At 49.3% G+C, this 18,716-nt stretch overlaps 2 protein-coding genes and 1 long non-coding RNA gene across 5 annotated transcripts in view; 2 read left to right on the top strand and 1 right to left on the bottom strand.

Moving 5' to 3' along the window:
• LOC311582430 overlaps window positions 1–18,716 on the top strand; it is a 222,632-nt gene that overhangs the window by 52,362 nt on the left and 151,554 nt on the right. The gene's annotated exons all lie outside the window — the stretch shown is intronic.
• THAP11 (THAP domain containing 11) lies at window positions 3,670–5,749 on the bottom strand. The gene has a single exon (XM_084757454.1). It carries the CDS (start codon window positions 5,293–5,295, stop codon window positions 4,348–4,350), a length of 948 nt encoding a protein of 315 aa, XP_084613580.1. The 5' UTR covers window positions 5,296–5,749; the 3' UTR covers window positions 3,670–4,347.
• Window positions 11,831–18,660, top strand: CENPT (centromere protein T). Of its 2 annotated transcripts, none has more exons than XM_084755540.1 (13): window positions 11,831–12,047; window positions 13,482–13,530; window positions 13,760–13,799; window positions 13,896–13,992; window positions 14,109–14,245; window positions 14,378–14,414; window positions 14,584–14,726; window positions 16,722–16,922; window positions 17,095–17,247; window positions 17,356–17,449; window positions 17,993–18,169; window positions 18,250–18,354; window positions 18,432–18,660. In XM_084755540.1, exons 1-13 carry the CDS (start codon window positions 11,935–11,937, stop codon window positions 18,553–18,555), a joined length of 1,470 nt encoding a protein of 489 aa, XP_084611666.1. In that variant the 5' UTR covers window positions 11,831–11,934; the 3' UTR covers window positions 18,556–18,660. The 2 variants fall into 2 exon arrangements, with proteins under 2 accessions (XP_084611666.1, XP_084611665.1); XM_084755539.1 differs by having other exon boundaries at window positions 11,833–12,047; window positions 13,482–13,572; window positions 13,712–13,799.

An 18,716-nucleotide genomic window follows, 5' to 3' on the forward strand; every position in this document is an offset into this window, starting at 1 on the left:
ATTGTGGTCTAGCGGAAGCCTCTGGAACACGGAGTTGGCGCCAGGCAAGCATCAGGTCTCGGTTGCCGGGTCCCAGCTGGCCTGGCCCCGCCTTGGTCTGTGCAGCCTCTAGTGCCTGACCCCGCCTCCGCAGGAGCCTGGTCTAGCTTGGCGCTGACCCTGCTTGTTCTAGCAGCCCCGTCCTGGGCCCCCTAGCCTGTTTCTGCCGCCAAAGCCTACTTCCTTTAGGCGCTCTGGCTACTAATTGTGCTCGCGGTGTGGCCTTAACCCGTGTGGCGAAGAAACCCACCCCTTTCTTGTCCCAACATTCGTTGTTAGCTCCACTTACAACCCCCCCCCCCCCCCCCGCCCCGGAGTTGGTTGCGAGCTGACTAGGCTTTTGTTGAGACTCAAAAACAAACAAAAACGCTCCTTAGGTGGGCCATAGTTGGAGAGGTTAACCTCAATTGTATAGAGCGGGATTTTCAAATCAGAACTGTAAAAAAAAAAAAAAAGTTTTGTTTTGTTTTTTTTATTTCTACGTTTAATTTTTTTGTTGGAGCAGACAGGGCAACTATTTTTGTTTTTTACATTTTATTTGTGTTGAGAGGCTAGCTATCACATGCGTGTGGTATCTAGAGGAAGCTTACCGTTGTCAGTTCTTCCACGATGAGGGTCTGGAAATGACTCTCAGGCTTAGAGGCAAGTTACTTTACCCACAGAGCAAACTTGTCCTTCTCCTTTAATTTTTTTAATTTATTTTTTTAAAAGACAGGGTTTCTCTGTGAGTAGTTTTGGCTGTCCTGGAACTCACTCTGTAGACCAGGATGGCCTCGAACTCACAGAGATCCGTCTGCCTCTGCCCCCCAAGTCCACCTTTTTTTTTTTTTTTTTTAAGAAAAATAGCTGGCTCAACCTAACTTTCCCTAATGGCTAGACTGTAAATAATCCTCTTCCCACCCCTTTCCCTTTACTTTCAGTATCCCTTCAGTTTCCTTGGTAACACAAATATTTGAAGGAAGGCCTCTTTCAGTCAGGCCTGTGCTGGGCAAAAGGCTCTGCAGCCAACCCAAAGAACCAGGTAAAGAAAAATGGCTTCAAACACCCCTACCTTCCTGGCTAGAAAAATCTTGACTACTTCTGTTTTGCCATAAGGAATTTTGCACTTTCAGCCTCACCCCACCTCCTGGGGATGACTGGAAAAACTAGGCTAAGCTTCTTGATTAAATCTCTCCAGGCCACTTTGTTTGGCCAGATGCTTCTATTACCCAGTCAGTAAGAACTCTGACTTATCCTGTTGGTGATACATCTCACCACCACCAGCAAAACAAAACAGGAGGCAAGTCATGAGGGGGGGGGGGGGGGGAAGGATCCAGGGCGTGCTGCTGAAGGGTTCAAAACAACCAAGGTGATAGCAGCTGTCCTTTCAAAGAACAGGAGTTCAAGGACACCCGAGAGTATGGCCCAGCACAGGGGAAGCCCCCCCACACTCCAAGGAAAGAGTATTGACTTGTAAGAGTTTGGCAGTTAGCCTAGAAATGCACCGCTCTGCTTTTACCACCTGATTACAAGCCAAAACTAACCTTAGCAGGCAGATTCAACCTGGCCACCTATGCCACACCTACTGCAGCTTTCTCAAGACTCATTTCCCAACTTAGGGCCAAAGGACCAGAAGGGAAGTAGACCCTGGAGTTTTGGGGACACTTCAGCTTGTAGTCACAGGGCACATCCCCAGGCAAGGTGACTGGTCCATAAGCATCTCAGAAATAAGTCAAACTCTACAGAACCAGAGCCTAAGTAGAGTTCATACATGCCCTAACAGTCACAGAAACAGGTAATGCTAAAAAAGGGCACTTACAGACCTGGAAAGATCGCTCGGGAGGCAGAGGCAGGCGGATCGCTGTGAGTTCGAGGCCAGCCTGGTCTACAAAGTGAGTCCAGGACAGCCAAGGCTAACACAGAGAGACTCTGTCTCGAAAAACCAAAAAAAAAAAAAAAAGAGTGTATACCGTTCTTGCAGCCCCAAGTTTTGGTTCCCAGTACCCACATCAGATGACTGACAACTAACAACCTGTAACTCCAGCTCCAAGGGTTCTAATGGCCTTCTGTCCTCTTCAGGCAGCTACAATCACACAGACACACATAATTCAAAATATTAAAAAAATATTTTGTTTTAAGTCAATCACATCAGGCACTGGTGATGGTCACCTTTAATCCCAGCACTGGGTGGCAGAAGCAGGAGTTGGAGGCCAGCCTGGTCTACAAACCGAGTTGTAGGATAGCAGGAGCTACACAGAGAATCCCTGTCTGGAAAAACAAAACAAATCACATCTCCCCATTAGATCTGAGTTAAATTACTTACAACTATAGATAAAAATGCCATCAGCCGGGCGTGGTGGTGCATGCCATTAATCCCAGCAATCAGGAGGCAGAGGCAGGTGCATCTCCATGAGTTCAAGGACAGCCTGGTCTACAAGAGAAACCCTGTCTCAAAAAACCAAAAACAAACAAAGAAATTAAAAAAAAAAAATGCCATCTTATCTTCCCAATATCCAATCTAAAGAGAGGCAGCCAAAACCAATGTAGGGGTTACAATCCAACTCCTCAATGCCCTCTAGTCATCTAACTCTTTCACAATGAAGGTATCTGAAACCAACATATTTGCAACAAAAGTCCCTGTGCCTGAAGGAGCCAAGGCTGCTTCCAGTTCTGGACTTCACTGGTTTATTAAGTAACTGCATCCACATGCATACCAGACACTACCCATCCCAAGGGGTGAGATGGTAAACTTCAACTGTCGATGAGAATTCAGAAAGGAAAGTATGCCCTCCATGCTGGTGCACGCCTTTAATCCCAGCACTTGACAGAGACAGGTGGATCTCTGAGTTTGAGGCGAGCCTGGTCTACAAAATGAGTTCCAGGCTTAGCCAGGCTACACAGTGATACCCTGTTTCAACCCTCCCCCACTCTCCAAAAGAGGAAACTAAAACTGTCAGAGTCTAGAGGAACAAAACAATTGCCACTTTTCAGTCACCTCTTTTTGTTTAAAAGATCAAGGGTATAGACAGCTCAGTAAAGTGCTTGTTTGCCTTACCAGTACATCTATAGAACCTATGTAATAACAACAAAACAACAGAAAGCAGACATGGTGATGCAAACCTGTAATCCTAGCACTGGGGAGGCAGAGACAGATTCCCTGAGGCTCACTGGCTGGCCAAACAACTCACCGGCCAGCAGTGACCTCCCCCATCCCTCTCTCTCTCTCTCTCTCTCTCTCTCTTTCATTGCTAGGCAAGTGCTCTACAAGATACTCAAAAACAAACAAAATAGGCTGGATAGCACCTGAAGAAAGACAGCCCAGGAACCTCTGGCACCCATGCTACACACATGTATATAGACATACACAATTCAGCAGGAAAATATTGGACAAACTGAGACCTTTTCTTCTTCAGTTTTGTTTTGTTTTGTTTTGTTTTGTTTTGTTTTCCAAACAGGGTTTCTCTGTATAGCTTTGGCTGTCCTGGAACTCACTCTGTGCAGCAGGCTGGCCTTGAACTCAGAGATTCCCCCTGCCTCTGCAAAGCATCTCTACTTGCAGGGCTAGCCTGTTCTTCCAAATAGGCCAAGACCTATATCCCCATATTTCAAGGACGCTTAGCTTTCATAAAATAAAATGTCGAAACCCAAATAAAAACCTTACTTTTTTTTGTTTAATTTGTTTTGCCAAACAAACACAGTGAAAACTTTAGTCTAATTGTACAGAAAATAGAATTTGTAACCAGTAGCAAACATAACGAGATAAACCTAAGTCCCTGGTAAGCTGGATCTCCATCAGCAAGTCACCCAGAGCCCTCTCATAAATGACCTTCTGGGAAGAGAGGTCCTAGGAGGCAGAGGCACAGATCAACTAGTCCCCATCAGAATCACACGCTGCACCTGAAACGGGTAAGCATGAAAAGGAGAAATGGTGTGACTGAGATCTCTTATCACTACACACAGCAAAGCTGTCTCTGATTGCTGGCCAACCTTAAGATGTGGTTTTCTCAAACCCAAACCCTACGAGTCCCATCTGCATCCCTCCAGGATAAGGTTTAAGTTCAATGGTTCTTAAGCCTTTGCTTAACCAGAATCTGCAACATAAACTGGGGAGTGAGAGATAAAGTCATAATTGCTGGTGTCACCAGATTCTGGAGTCCCCAACTCCTACTTCAGAAGGAAACAAATGAGGGTGGCAGCCGATGACCAACAAGAGTTCGCTGCCCTGAACCTCAGCACTGTCAACCAGAATACTGGGCAGTTCACCATCCGCCTGAGGATCCCTCGGGCTGGAAGGAGTCACGAATTCTGCAGGTTGCTGGCGGGAACCATTCACATTCCGTGTTTCTTACGGATGACAGCCATGGCAAGCAGGCGATCCTTCTCACGAAGTTCTTCACGGAGCTTGGCCTCGGTAAGACGCAGATGGCGGATGCTACCCTTCATCTCTTTCATCTTCACTTCCATCAGGGCCAAGATGTCCCGCTGCTCGTTCAGCTTGCGCAGGAGTTCCTCCTCCGTGGTACCTGACGACAAGGAGTACGAGTGATCGGAGCCAGTATCAGGAAAGCCCTCTTCCCCCACCACCACGAGCTGAGGGCCCAGAGTGCACTCAGCAGCCTCCAGCCCAGCTGTAGCAGCCTCCAGCTCTGATGCGGCAGCAGCGGCGGCTGCGCCTTCAGCAGCTGCAAACTCTACTTGCACTGTAAGGTCGATGGGCTTCACATCATCTCCCGCGGGAGTGGTGGACGACGCCGGAACCACGGATCCCGGAGCCTGGCTGCTGTCTACAGCGGCCTGAAGGGTAAGAAGCACGGCCGCAGAGGCAGACACCAGGTTCGGCTGCAACTGGGTGGTCTGGGCAGTGGAGGAGGACGGAGACGGCTGCTGCAGTTGCTGCTGCTGCTGCTGTTGTTGTTGCTGCTGCTGCTGCTGTTGTTGTTGTTGCTGCTGCTGCTGCTGCTGCTGCTGCCTACGGCGGGCTGCCGCAGCTCCCGCAGGTCTCCGCGCTACTTTGCGCTCATTGACGCCGCGCAGCGGAAAAATGGTGGGAACGCGCACCGTGTAGGTCTTGCGGCCGCCCTGGAAGTGAACGCTGCAAAGACGGTGGCCCGTGGTGGGCTGGAAGGTGGAGAAGCACCCGCTGACTCCAGCACGGGACACGTTCTTGAGCCAGAGGCGTCGCAGCTCAGCGTCCTTGGGAAACGTGTAGAAGTGCAGCGCCTTGTCCCGATGTGAGTTGTTGTAGCAGCCCGGTACGCAGCACGTAAAGCCAGGCATGGCTGCGACGCGCGGCCCGGCCCACCGGCCTCTTGCTCTCTTCGACGGCCGGGTCTGGCCCCCGCCTCAGCTCCTCGACGGGCGGCGACGCGCGAGGCCCTTAGAGGTCTCTTACTACTGTGGCCCGGCGCAGTCGTCCCGGGCGGGGGCCCCGTGCCCAGAATATGCTTGCGGGCCGCCCGCGCCGCGCTACCCACCCGGCTGCCCGCCTGCGCTCCGGAGTCGGCTGGGGGGACGCCGCGAAGGACCGCCTGGAAAGGAGGACTACGCCCCCCACAATGCACCGCGCCAGGAGCCGCTCACTTCCGGGACGGGGGCGTGTTTATTCCGGCTTCTTTCTTTGGCACCGCGACATACTGTTCAGAGTCTATTATTTTCCAGATGAGGCTCGTCCTAGGCGAAGGGGGAAAATGTATTCGAATGGAACGTTGTCGCATAGGCTATCCCTCACAAGGACCCGGATTCCTGTGCGTGCCTCGTGAGCGCAAGCGCTCTGGGTATAAACAAGCGAAGACTACAAGTTCCATGTTGCCTCAGAAGAACGTCTTGGCTGTGGCTGCGGACTGCAGCGCCCCCTAAAGGAGAGGTGGAGTTCCTGCAGGCCCGTGTCTGAGCCGAGGTTCTGCAACCTCCTGTAGAAGTTCCCCAACCTCCAGTACACAGGAACGAGGGCTTTTTGTTTTGTTTTGTTGTTTGTTTTTTAGTTTTTCGAGATAGAGTTTCTGTGCACCCTTGGCTGTCCTGGGGCTCGCTCTGTGGACCAGGCTGGCCTCGAACTCACAGAGATCCGCCTGCCTCTGCCTCCCAAATGCTGGGATTAAAGGCATATACACCACCACATGGCCTGTGGAGGGCATTCTTTAGCCTGGAGGAAAGCTGCATCAACACAGAAGAATCTCTGGAGTGACCTCATATTGCGGGCCCTCTCCCGGCTCTCACCTACCTCCCACTTGGATTCACTGACCTAAACCAGGTCCCTAACAGCTGCCAACGATGTGCTAGACAGTGTAGGGAGAACACAGTGAAGGTAATTTTGAGCAGTCAGGTCTACCCCAGCCCTCTCCCTCCTGGAGACTGGTTAGAGTGTCATTTGGATAATGGATGAATATGTGCTAATAGATGTCAAGAATAAATGCCACAGAGTAATCAGCTAGACAAAGAAGACAATGATGGAGGGCGGCCTGGGCAGATGGGCCAGTTAGAAGCTTGTTAGTGGGTAGTAGCCTGCCTTGGGAAACGGCTGGGTGCTGAGACAGGAAGGGCATAGGCCTGCCGTTTAAGTGCCTGGACAGGGCAGCCAGAATAGAGCCCTGAAAGATCACAAGCTAAACATTGATAGAGACTGAGATTTCACTCTGCAGGCGGTCAGGAAGTTGAAGAGTTGTGGGGTTTGTTTGTTTGTTTGTTTTATTAATATTTATTTTATGTATATGAGTGCTCTATCTTGAGCCATCATGTGGTAGCTGGGAATTGAACTCAGAACCTCTGGAAATGCAGCTAGTGTTCTTAACCGCTGAGCCATCTCCCCAGTCCTGAAGAGTTTTAAGTGAGAAAAAAAAAAAGTTGCATTTTAACAAGACAGTGGTTGGCCTTCCTCCCAGTAACAGGCTTTGTGGGTGAGAAAAGCCAGCCACACCTGGTGGTGCCGCCCCGTAATCCTGACTACCTGAGAAGGTAAAACAAGACCAAAATCAAGGAAAGACTGGGCTACAAAGTGAACTCAAGGCCAGTCTGGGCAACATAGCTAGCAAGACCCTCTCTGGAAATAAAACAGGGCTGAGAGAGTTAAGTGATAAGACATTTGCCTACTGCGAAAGAGACCCCCAGAAAAAAAAAATCAACAACAACAACACCATAAAACCAGGACAGAAGGTACATATATTATCATTGCATTTCTAGAGCAGCCAGTGAGATCTTGGTTATTTGTGTGGGTTTTGCTCACTTATAGATAAGAGAACAACCCAATTTTCCGGCTCTAAATAAAGGGGTCCACAGCTGGAATCTCTGCACATCTATCTGATACATCTAAAATGTATTGCCCACTGTGTACAGTAGAGTGAAAGATGTGTATTCATTGAGCGAATCCTTCATACTACAGTATAAACACAGCCTGAAATGATGGTTCACACACACATTCTCCTCTCTCTCTCTCTCTCTCTCTCTCTCTCTCTCTCTCTCTCTCTCTCTCTTGTAACCCTGGCTATCCTGGAACTAGCCTAGTCTGAAATTCACAGAGATCCGACTGCCTCTGCCTCTCGAGTGCTGGGATTAAAGGAGTGTCAACCACTTCCTTTAATAGTTTTAATAGTTCACAATTTTAATTGCAGTATTCCGGAGGCAGAGGGGGCCTGGTCTACATAGAAAGACCCTGTCTCAAAACAAAACCAGAGGTGCAAATATTATATTATACATGGTATAAATGTTGTTGTATGATTTTTTTTTACATTTATTAGTTTTCTTAGCTAGCATTCAAACTAATGGGAGAAACATTTTATACATATGTCATTATGTGTTTTTTCTCTGTGTGTGTGGGTACCGTTTGTGTTTGTGCATGCCATATGTATGCCTGTGAGTGTGGAGGCCAGAGGTCAGTTTGGGGGTATCATTCCTTAGGAGCCTGTAAGTTCGAGGCCAGCCTGGTCTACAGAAAGAGTCCAGGACAGCCAAGATAACAATTAACATTCACTTATATACATTCAAATAATATCTAGTAATTTGAAAGTATCGCTCTATAGTAGACTAGGAAAGGGCCTGTGCAGGATCTTCAGCACCAAGGGCCAACAATCGAATACATTTGTGTGATACATGCTTCTCCTCACCGGAAGTGCCCTGCCCATCCTCTTACCTTTCATCTCTAGTGAAAGGCAACAATCTTATCATGTCTGCCTCTAATCTTGCCTCCTCTACAACTGTTCTGTTTGTTTGTTTTGTTTTGTTTTGTTTTGTTTTGAGACAAGGTTTCTGTGTAGCCTTGGCTGTCCTGGACTAACTTTGTAGACCAGGCTGGCCTTGAATTTACAGCGATCCGCCTGCCTCTGCCTCCTGAGTGCTGGGATTAAAGGCGTGCGCCACCACCGCCCGGCTTTGTTTTGTTTTTGGAGGCGGTGTTTTTTTTTTTTTTCTTCAAGACAGGTTTTTTTTTGTGTGTGTAGCCTTGGTTGTCCTGGACCAGCCTTGTGGACCACGCTGTCCTCGAACTCACAGAGATCCGCCTGCCTCTGCCTCCTGAGTGCTGGGATTACAAGCATGTCCACTGAGCCCAGTTTCTACAACTGTTCTTATGGCTGCCAAAGAAAGTCTGATAAACCATATGTCACACAAGAGGCTTCCTATTCTATTTAGACTGCTTTCTAAATTCCTTCCTGGAGCCTCCAAGAACTCACATATATTGCCCCGTCCTTGGCAACCATCGCATTCCTTCCTCCCATCCTCACTTCAATATTTTTGTTGTTTTAAAAATAACCTTGAAGCCGGGTGTGGTGGCACATGCCTTTAACCAGGCCAGCCTGGTCTACAAAGTGACTCCAGGACAGCCAAGGCTACACAGAGAAACCCTGTCTCGAAAAAACTAAAATAAATAAATAAATAAATAAATAAATAAATAAATAAATAACCTTGAGGGCCGGGTGTGGTGGCGCAGGCCTTTAATCCCAGCACTCGAGAGGCAGAGGCAGGCGGATCGCTGTGAGTTCGAGGCCAGCCTGCAAAGCAAGTCCAGGACAGCCAAGGCTACATACAGAAAGCCTGTCTTGAAAAACTGAAAATAAATAAATAAATAGATAGATAGATAAAAATAACCTTGGACTGGAGAGAGAGAGAGAGAGACAGACAGACATATTTTTTTTTTTGCTGCCAAACCTATAAGACCTGAGCTCAATCCCTGGAGAACATGGTGGAAGGTAAGAACTGACTCCTGGGGCTGGAGAGATGGCTCAGCGGTTAAGAGCACTGCCTGCTCTTCCAAAGGACCTGGGTTCAATTCCCAGTACCCACATGGCAGCTCACCTCTGTCTGTAAGTCCAAGATCTGACACCCTAACACCAACACACATAAATTTAAAAAGTAAATAAAAAAATAAAAAAAGAACTGACTCCTGCAACTTGTCCTCTGGTTTCTACTTGTGCACTGTGACATGGACATGCCCACACACTTATAAATAAAAGTGAAAAATTAAAAACAGCAGAAAGTAGCTCAGTGATGACTGAACGTCTTTAATCCTGCACTTCCCCCCCCCCTTCGAGACAGGGTTTCTCTGTGTAGCCTTGACTGTCCTGGACTCACTTTTGTAGACCAGGCTGGCTTCGGAACTCACAGCGATCCACCTGACTCTGCCTCCCAAGTGCTGGGATTAAAGGCGTACCACCACAACGCCCAGCTAATCCTGTACTCTGGAGGCAGAGGCAGGCAGATCTCTGAGTTTGAGGCCAGCCTGGTCTGCAGAGGAAGTTCTAGGACATGCAGGGCTACACAGAGAAACCCTGTCTCAATTAAAAAAAACCAAACAATCAGATAGTAGTCATCCGTGCCTATATAATCTCAGCTCTGAAAAGGCAAAAAAAAAAAAAAAAAAAAAAAAGGAGCATGATTCAGTACAAGTGGAAGCTGGTGTAAACTCCAGGCCAGCCAGGGCTGTTAGCTTACCTCAAAAACAAACAGGGATGTAATAAACATGAAGGTTGTTTGCTTAAATGTTTGTTTTGAGATAGAGTCTGACTTTGTAGGCCTGGCTGGTCTGGAACTCACTATTAGGACCGGGTTGTCTTCAAGCTCACGGAAATTCCCCTGCCTCTGCCTCCAGAGTGCCGGGCATAGTGACATGTATCATCATCTTTTCTGGCTAACACACATTTTTAGGACTTAGATTTAGGTAGTTGATAGTGACCATGGACATTTATTTACAAAGACCTAGCAAATGCAGCTAACGGACATCAGACATAACCGGACAGTTAGTTCAGTTGGCAGAGTTAGTTCAGCGGCTTGCCTAGCATGCAGGGACTCTAGGATGGATTGCTGGCGCTGAATAAATGGCACATGGTGTTATAGCGCTGTAACTCTGGAGTTGGAAGCCAGAGAATCAAAAGTTCAAGGTTATCCTGAGGCGCATGGTAAGTCTGAGGTCAGCTTGGGCTACATGAAATCCTGTCTTAAAACCGCTAAACAAAAGAATGCTAGCCTGATCTACAAAGTGAGTCCAGGACAGCCAAGGCTACACAGAGAAACCCTGTCTCAGAAAAAAAAAATGATAGAAACTGGGAGGGGTGGAACACACTGGTAGTCCAAGCACACTGAAATGGAAGCAGGCGGTTCAGAAGTTCAAGGTCATTCCTAGGATATTTAGAAATTTTGAGGTCAGCCTGGGCTACCTAAGACTCAGTTTCAAGCCTGGGGACAGGGTAGGGGGTGGGGGACTGCATGCCTTTAATCCCAGCACTTGGGAGGCAGAGGCAGGAGGATCTCTGTGAGTTTGAGGCCAGCCTGATCTACAGAGAGAGAATTCCAGGACAGCTGGGGCTTGTCCATATGCCTTGATAACACTGTGACACAGAGAACCTTGTCTTAAAAACAAACAAGACTTGGTTTCAAAAAACTCTGTGTGTGTGTGTGTGTGTGTGTGTGTGTGTGTGTGTGTGTGTGTGTGTGTGTGTGTGTAAGACAGGGTCTCTCTGTGTTAGCCTGGGCTGTCCTGGACTCACTTTGTAGACCAGGCTGGCCTCGAACTTACAGCGATACGCCCGCCTCTGCCTCCCGAGTGCTGGGATTAAAGGCGTGCGCCACCACGCCTGGCCTTTTTTTTTTTTTTTTTTTTTTTTTTTTTTTTGAGACAGGGTTTCTCTGTGTAGGCTTGGCTGTCCTGGACTCACTTTGTAGACCAGGCTGGCCTCGAATTTACAGCGATACGCCCGCCTCTGCCTCCCAAGTGCTGGGATTAAAGGCGTGTGCCACCACGCCCGGCTACACTTGACATTTTCACAGGCATCCTTCACTATCACTGCTCACAAACCCCAAATGCAGATGTCTGGTCCCCATCTTATACGTGTAGACATCGCAGCCTACACCTACAATCTGAGCACTCACCTACTAGAGGCAAGGGGGTTGCCTAGAGAGTTTGACTTTATGTCTGTATGAGCATGCCTGGTGCTTGAAGTGGCCAGAAGAGGGCATCAGGTGCCCTGGCACAGGTGTTTAAGGCAGTTATGAGCCTTTCTAAGACTTCAGATCCTAGGCAAGAACAGCAAGTAGGCCGTACTGCTGAGCCATCTTTCCATCCCTTAGTTCTCTTCTTTTCTTTTTCGAGACCGGGTTTCCTTCTCTGTGTCGCCCTGGCTGTCCTGTACTCGCTTTGTAGAACAGGCTGGCCTCGAACTCACAGTGATCCACCTGCCTCTGCCTCCCGAGTCCCTAGTTCTTTTCTAAAACGATTATCATCCTTAAATTTTTTTCATGAGGGCCGGGCGTGGTGGCGCACGCCCTTAATCTCAGCACTCGGGAGGCAGTACAATCACGTCAGACCTGGCTCCCAGCTGTTGGACTACAGTTCCCGTGGGGCTGTGCGGCAGTATCGCGAGAATGACCCAAAAGAGGTGGCGGGAACACAGTGCCTGGAGCATCCTGAACAGTTAGGAGGGGTGGGTCCTGAGGATGGCGGACTTCTGCAGTCCCGACAGCGACCAGACCACACGTACGCTCTTGCGTCGCGTGCTGGATACAGCGGATTCACGCACTCCGAGGCGACGCCGGAGTGCTCAGACTAAGTATGTGAGAGTGTTGCCTGAGCCACTAGAATGGGGAGTGATGTCCGCGTCTACTTTGTCTGGAAAGGAAAACTGAGTCTCAGAGTCCCAGACGCCTAGATCTGACTGACTCTGTGTTCCTAGTCGAATCGGACTCAGCGGTTTGTATCCTTACCCGTGGTGCTCCAGGGTGAGACCACAGGGACCAACAGTGCTGGTGTGTTTTCTTAGGCTGTTTCACTCAACCCAGACCAAGGCTGGTTTGACGTCTATCCCTGCTTGCAGATGATTTCACCTTTCCCAGCATATACAGCCCTCCGCTCTGAGGCTCTCTTGGGAGGTCAGGAGGCAGCACGTGGAAAGATGCTTTTCTTGAGAACAGAACTTTGTCCTGACTTTGTGGAGTAGTACCTTGAGGGTTGGTGAGCAGAAGGTTCCTCCTCTCTGAAGAATGCCACCCGTTTCAAGTGGGGACTTGTTCACGATGAGATGTTTTCTTTTTTTCCCCCTGGTGCTAGTGATTGATTCCAGGACCTTATGCCAGCTAGTTAAGCATCCAACCACGGAGCTACATCTCTAGCCCTTTTGGTTATTTCTTTGAGATAGGGCCTCACAATATTGCCTTGCCTTGGCTTGAAACTGTGGCTCAAACAGCCTTTGAACTTGCCATTGTCCTGTCCCCAGCCTCCCTAGTAGCTGGGATTACAGGCTTGGTACCACCAGGCCCTTGCTTATTCGAGATATGCTATTTGTTATGTATTTGCTGTTTCTGTGTGAGAGAGTGTGGTATAGGCCAGAGAACAACTTGAAGAGTCAGTTGGCACCTTTCACTGTGTGGGCTCTAGTCACTGAACTCAGGACGGCAGGCTTGGAGGCAAGTGCCTTTCCCCACTGAGCGATCTGGCCAGCCCTCCAGATACATTTCAGATCTATGAGTAATGAGGTGGGAGCTGTGCCTGGGGAACGCTGGTAGAGTTCTGAGACACACTGGACTGGAGAAATAGGGCTGGGGTGACCCATGTGGGGCTTGTCCTTATGCCTTGATAACACCGTGAAAAGTAAGGAGACTTAAATGTCCTACTTGGATTGTGACTTTAGTGCCTGGAATGGGATGCTCTTCAATTTGTAACCTATGTGACTCGCCTCTACTCATCTCTTTGTTATTCTGCCAGGCTCACCTCCGGGAAGCTTTCCTCCTCACCTCCTGCTAGATCAATCCTAGTCCCTGTCTGCCTGTACCTCAGGGCTACCCTTCATCCTCTTTGTTGACAAAGCTGGGAATAGGGACTGTGGACGGTTCAAGTGGTTTCTGGGAGGGATCCTGCCCCTGAATGTCTCCAGAGCTTTAAACTATGATCCCTTATGAAGGTAGCGTTTGCATCTAAACCAGCACCTCACCCCTCCTCAGGATGTGTAACTCCCAGAGCCAGGTTCTTTGTTTTGTTTTAAACACAGTGCACAGCGAACTTTGCTTCAAACACCTTCCTCCAAGAGGCAGGGTAGCCAGACAAGGACAAGTGCCAGAAGGCGTTCCTATGGAGCTAGGGTAAGTGTCCACTCCATGAGTGACTTCATGGAGCCCTAAAGTTTTTTTTTTGTTTGTTTGTTTTGAAGCCTCTCAAGGTAAAAATACTAAATAATGATAATGATAGATAAAGTCAGACTAGTGGTGCTTTTACCCATAGTCACTTGGCAGATTGGCTCATTTCCAAGCCAGTGGGCACCTGGAGGAACAGACACCCCGGACTCTGCTAAAGAATATCTTACTAACTGGTAAGTGGGCATCAGCCTGCAAAGTTAAGTGCTAGTCCAACAGTTAGCCCTATGGTATCCTTTGTCAGCCTTACCCTCTCCTTGTTATTTCTACAGCCCCGGAATCTTCTGTTGTGGTGCCAGTCTCAGCGGTGAAGCCAGTACAAGTTCCTGAGGTCGGCGGGTCTTCCAGACGGGAGAGCAGCAGGGGAAGGTACGCAGTGAATTTCCCTCATAGGTTGCGACCTCTTGGTGGCTTAGAAACCACTAGGAACCAGAAACCAAAACTGGGCTTTCTGAAATGTCTGAGATAAATCTCCATCCTTATAGCCTGGAGCTCCATCTTCCTGAACTGGAGCCCGCCTCAACCCTGGCTCCAGGCCTGCTGGCCCCTGGCAAAAGGAAGCAAAAGCTGAGACTGTCAGTATTTCAGCAGGAAGTGAGCCAGGGGTCGCCTCGCTCCCAAGGTGAGGGCTAGGACACACCTGTGCTGCTTTCTCTTTCTCTCGGGAAGTAGACGAGACCTGGGAGGGCTTTCATGAGTCTGGGGCACTCACTGTGGATTATTATTTTTACATTTTCTTGATGGGCCCTAACAGAGCCACCTGGGAGTGCTGAGGAGTCCTCTTTGACCAGGTACTGTTCCCTGTTCTGGCTTGAGGGAGGTGCTGACTGATGGAATCTTGCGGTTCTGCTATTAGTTTTAGCCTTACAGTATGGTGGCCATATCCTAAGAGATGAGCCCCTTAGGGGACATTGTGGCTCAGGCTTTCCTCGTGTCTGGTGTCTGCTTTCATCTTAACAGCTCCTTCAGCTTTGTCCCACCTGCTCAGCCACAGTCAATAAAGAGACCTGGTCTGGCTCGCAGACGCCCCGTACGCCGACCTGTGGATGTCCGTGCACTTTTGCAGGATCTGGAAGATAATTCCTTGACCTCATCTCTTTCAGGTAAGGTTGAGATTTCTTTTTCTAGCTTTAGGGAGAAGCTACCATTCTGTGACAGACAGGAGGCTCTACTGAATTCAGGGTTGTTCCACATCTAGTGAGGTCAAGGATGCTGTATGAGCCTGGCCAGGCATCTATGAGGAGTTTTTCATGGCACTTCGGCACTTTGCCATATTAGGGTTCTCTAGGGGAACAGAACTTATGAGTGTGTGTGTGTGTGTGTGTGTGTGTGTGTGTGTGTGTGTTTATTAGAATGGCTTACAGGCTGTGGTCCAGGTAGCCAACAATTGCTGTTTACCAATGGAAGGCCCAAGAACCCACAAGACTGGATGTATCAGCTGGTCTTCAGTATAAGCTGGAATCTCAAAGAAGTAGACTCCTTTGACAGTGAAAGAATGAGCAGGGCTGGTTGTTGGTGTACTCAGGAGGCAGATCCAGGCAGAGGTCTGTGAGTTTGAGGCCAGCTTGGTCTACAAAGAGAGTTCCAGGACAGCTAGGGCTGTTACACAGAGAAACTCTGCCTACAAGCAAACAAACAAACAAACAGTGAAGGAATGGACTTGCCACGGAGATTGAGAGCAGACAGGCAAAGAGACAGCAAACTTTCTTTTTTCATGTCCTTATATAGGCTCCCAGCAGAATGTGTAGCCCAGATTTAAGGTGGATCTTGCTACCTCAAAGGTCTGGATTAGAAGTGTGTCTTGAGCAAGGCATGGTTGCCCATGCCTGTAATCCCAGCACTTGGGAGGCAGAGACAGGAGGATCTCTGTGAGTTCGAGGCCAGCCTGGTCTACAAAGCAAGTCCAGGACAGCCAGGGCTACACAGAGTAACCCTGTCTCGAAAAACAAAACAAAAAAACCCAACAGAAGTGGGTCTTGAGAAAAAAAATCCCTCACAAATGTAAAGGTGACAACCAAGAATAACCGTCATAGCCAGGCATGGAAGCCTTCCTCATACTTGTGAGTTCGAGGCCAACCTCTACAGAGCAATATCCAGGACAGGCAAGGCTACACAGAGAAACCCTTGTCTCAAAAAAACAGCCGGGGGTGGGGTGGGATGGCACTCAGGAGGCAGAGGCAGGTGGATCGTTGTGAGTTTGAGGCCAGCTTGGTCTACAAAGTGAGTTCCAGGACAGCCAAGGATACACAGAGAAACCATGTCTCAAAACAGAAAAACCAAAACCAACCAAACAAAAATAGCCATCACAGCAGGTCTATCCTTTATGTCTCCGTTTCTTCTATTACTTTATACTCTTGACCTACACGGCTGAGGGTAGAAGGAAGGGGTATGCTAAAGCTGGCGCTGGTGGGGAAACAGGCTTGGTGATCAGCAGGCACTAATCTGGGACCGTGACTACAGAGGACAAGATAGTATTTGAGGAAACTGCTGAGTAGAGGAGGAAACAGACAGCTGAAGCGTGAGTAATCGGTTTTCAGGGGTGTGAGCAAGTTTTGTTTTCTGTTTTGTTTTTTGAGACAGGGTCTCTGTGTAGCCTCGGCTGTCCTGGACTCGCTTTGTAGAACAGGCTGGCCTCGAACTCACAGCAATCCTCCTGCCTCTGCTTCCCGAGTGCCAGGATTAAAGGTGTGCACCACCACACCCGCCATGTGAGCAAGTTGTAGAGGCCTGGGAGTGTCAGAGGAAGGACCAGGGAGAGCATCAAGGAGGGAAAGAGAAGATAAAATGCTTAGAATGAAGGTTACTTCATTTTGGAGGTTACTTAGGCAAAGAAGACCCCTAAGGTTCACTGCCTGTACCCTGACAGCCCGTCTTTAGCAGGTGGGTCTAGAGTATAGAATTTACTGCCGGGCGTGGTGGCGCACGCCTTTAGTCCTAGCACTCGGGAGGCAGAGGCAGGTGGATCGCTGTGAGTTCGAGGCCAGCCTGGTCTCCAAAGTGAGTCCAGGACAGCCAAGGCTACACAGAGAAACCCTGTCTAGAAAAACAAACAACCCCCCCTCCAAAAAAAAACAATGTATCTGGCTCTTGATCTCCAGGTGACAACTGTAGAACCCCTGTTGCTACTCTGCCAACGGATGTAGTGTTGGAAGACACCCAGCCTTTCTCACAGCCCTTGGTTGGCTGTTCCCTCAGTGTGCACCACTCTCTGCCCACCCCTTCTCACACTTGTGCTGAAGATGCTCAAAAAGCCGGGGGCCACAGCATGCGAAGCACTGGAATTGGGCTGCCGAGCCACAGTGAGTACAAGGGGCAGCTGGCTCGGAGCCAAGCTTAGCCTAGAGTTGACATCACTACATTTCCCTCCTCTGGCCCTTAAGTGTGGCCCAGAACCCCATGTCCTCCACCAAGAGCAGGGCCTGGGTAGACCAGGAGATTCTAAGTTAGTGCCGCCTTGTCTTCTCCCCTCAGCTAGCAGAACCAGTTTTGGTACAACTCCTTTACCCTTCTCGGAGCCACAGCCGCAGCCTCCAGAACTAAGAGAAGCAGTGGGATCCCAGGAGGCTGTGGAGGCCAAGGTTCCAGAAGGATCTTCAGAGGATGAGGATACTTCTGGCAGGCCAGGTAAGAGGCCTAGTGTAGGCATCAGCAGGCGAGTGTTACTAGCTTCTCATACAGAAGAAAATGTAACTGGGCTGCTGAACACCTTGTGATACTGTGCTTTCTCTGCAGCAAGCCCGGAATTAGCCTCCACCACCCATGACTCACTCCCGGATGAACAGCCACATCAGTTTCTTGAGCCAACCCCACTTCCTGGAGTTGCAACGTAAGAAATCCTGGTTGCTGGGAAGGGGGTGCCCTGAAGTTGTCACTTTGTACCTTTACATCCTCATAGATGTAATGTCCTCTGGAGGACGTTAGCGGGCTTGGGATAGGCACTGATGGATTCCTGAGGGGACGGTCCAGTTTGAGATGTGAGATTTAACAAGCTCAAGCGGACGCCAGCATATATGCTGAGGCTAGACTAGAATATTGCGTCTAGATAGGAGGATCAGGGTCACAGGGGAAAACCAGACCTTTTGTTGTTGTTTTGTTTTTCGAGACAAGGTTTCTCTGTGTAGCCCTGGCTGTCCTAGAACTGGATTTATAGACCAGGTTGGCCTTCAACTCCGATCATCCTGCCTCTGCCTCCTAGTGCTGGGATTAAAGGTGTATGCCACATGCACCCCACCCCCATCCCGACTCCGACTGATTTCTTGGTCAAGCTACTTAATTAACAACAGTCCCAGTGACAGCAGAGCCAATAGGACTTCAAATAGGGGCCTCCCCTAACCGTGTGGTTCAGCCATCTGTCTGCTCCTGTCCTCAGCTTATCTTCAGAGCCCCCGAAGTCTGTGCCAGCCAGCCTTCCACGCAGGACCCGGACTGCAGGTCCTAGGCACCGCCAAGACCCCTATAAGGCCGGACTGAGTCACTATATGAGGCTCTTCAGCTTCTGTACTAAGATGCCTGTGGAGAAGAAGGCTCTGGAGGTGGTGGAGAAGTGGTGAGTCTAGCGTGTGAGTGGCTAGAGGCGTCATTTCATAGCAGACGGTTCAATCTGCTCTATCCCAACCTTCTTGGCAGCCTAGACAAGTACTTCCAGCACCTTTGCAATGACCTGGAGGTATTTGCTGCTCACGCTGGCCGTAAGACTGTGAAACCAGAGGACTTGGAGCTGCTGATGCGACGGTAAATGGATATAAAAGGGAGGCTGAGGATGGGAGGCTGATGATAATTCTATCTGACCCTCTTTTCCTCTGATGCAGGCAGGGACTAATCACTGATCAAGTCTCACTGCATGTGCTTGTGGAGCGGTACCTGCCCTTGGAGTACCGGCAGCTGCTCATCCCCTGTGCATTCAGTGGCAATTCTGTCTTTCCTGCCCAGTAGCGGCCAGGCCTTAGCACTTGTCCTCTCCTCACCTTGGACATCTTGAGCCCCACAACCGTCAAGGTCTCCTCCTCTCCTCCTACCAATAAAGTCTCACAAATGGGTTGTTGTGCTTTTTGGTACATGTCTTAGGGCTGGCCCAGATCCGACCCACGGCCTAA

The sequence above is a fragment of the Acomys minous genome (genome assembly GCF_964271855.1).
Source record: "Acomys minous genome assembly, chromosome: 14".
Taxonomy (NCBI): Eukaryota; Metazoa; Chordata; class Mammalia; order Rodentia; family Muridae; genus Acomys; species Acomys minous.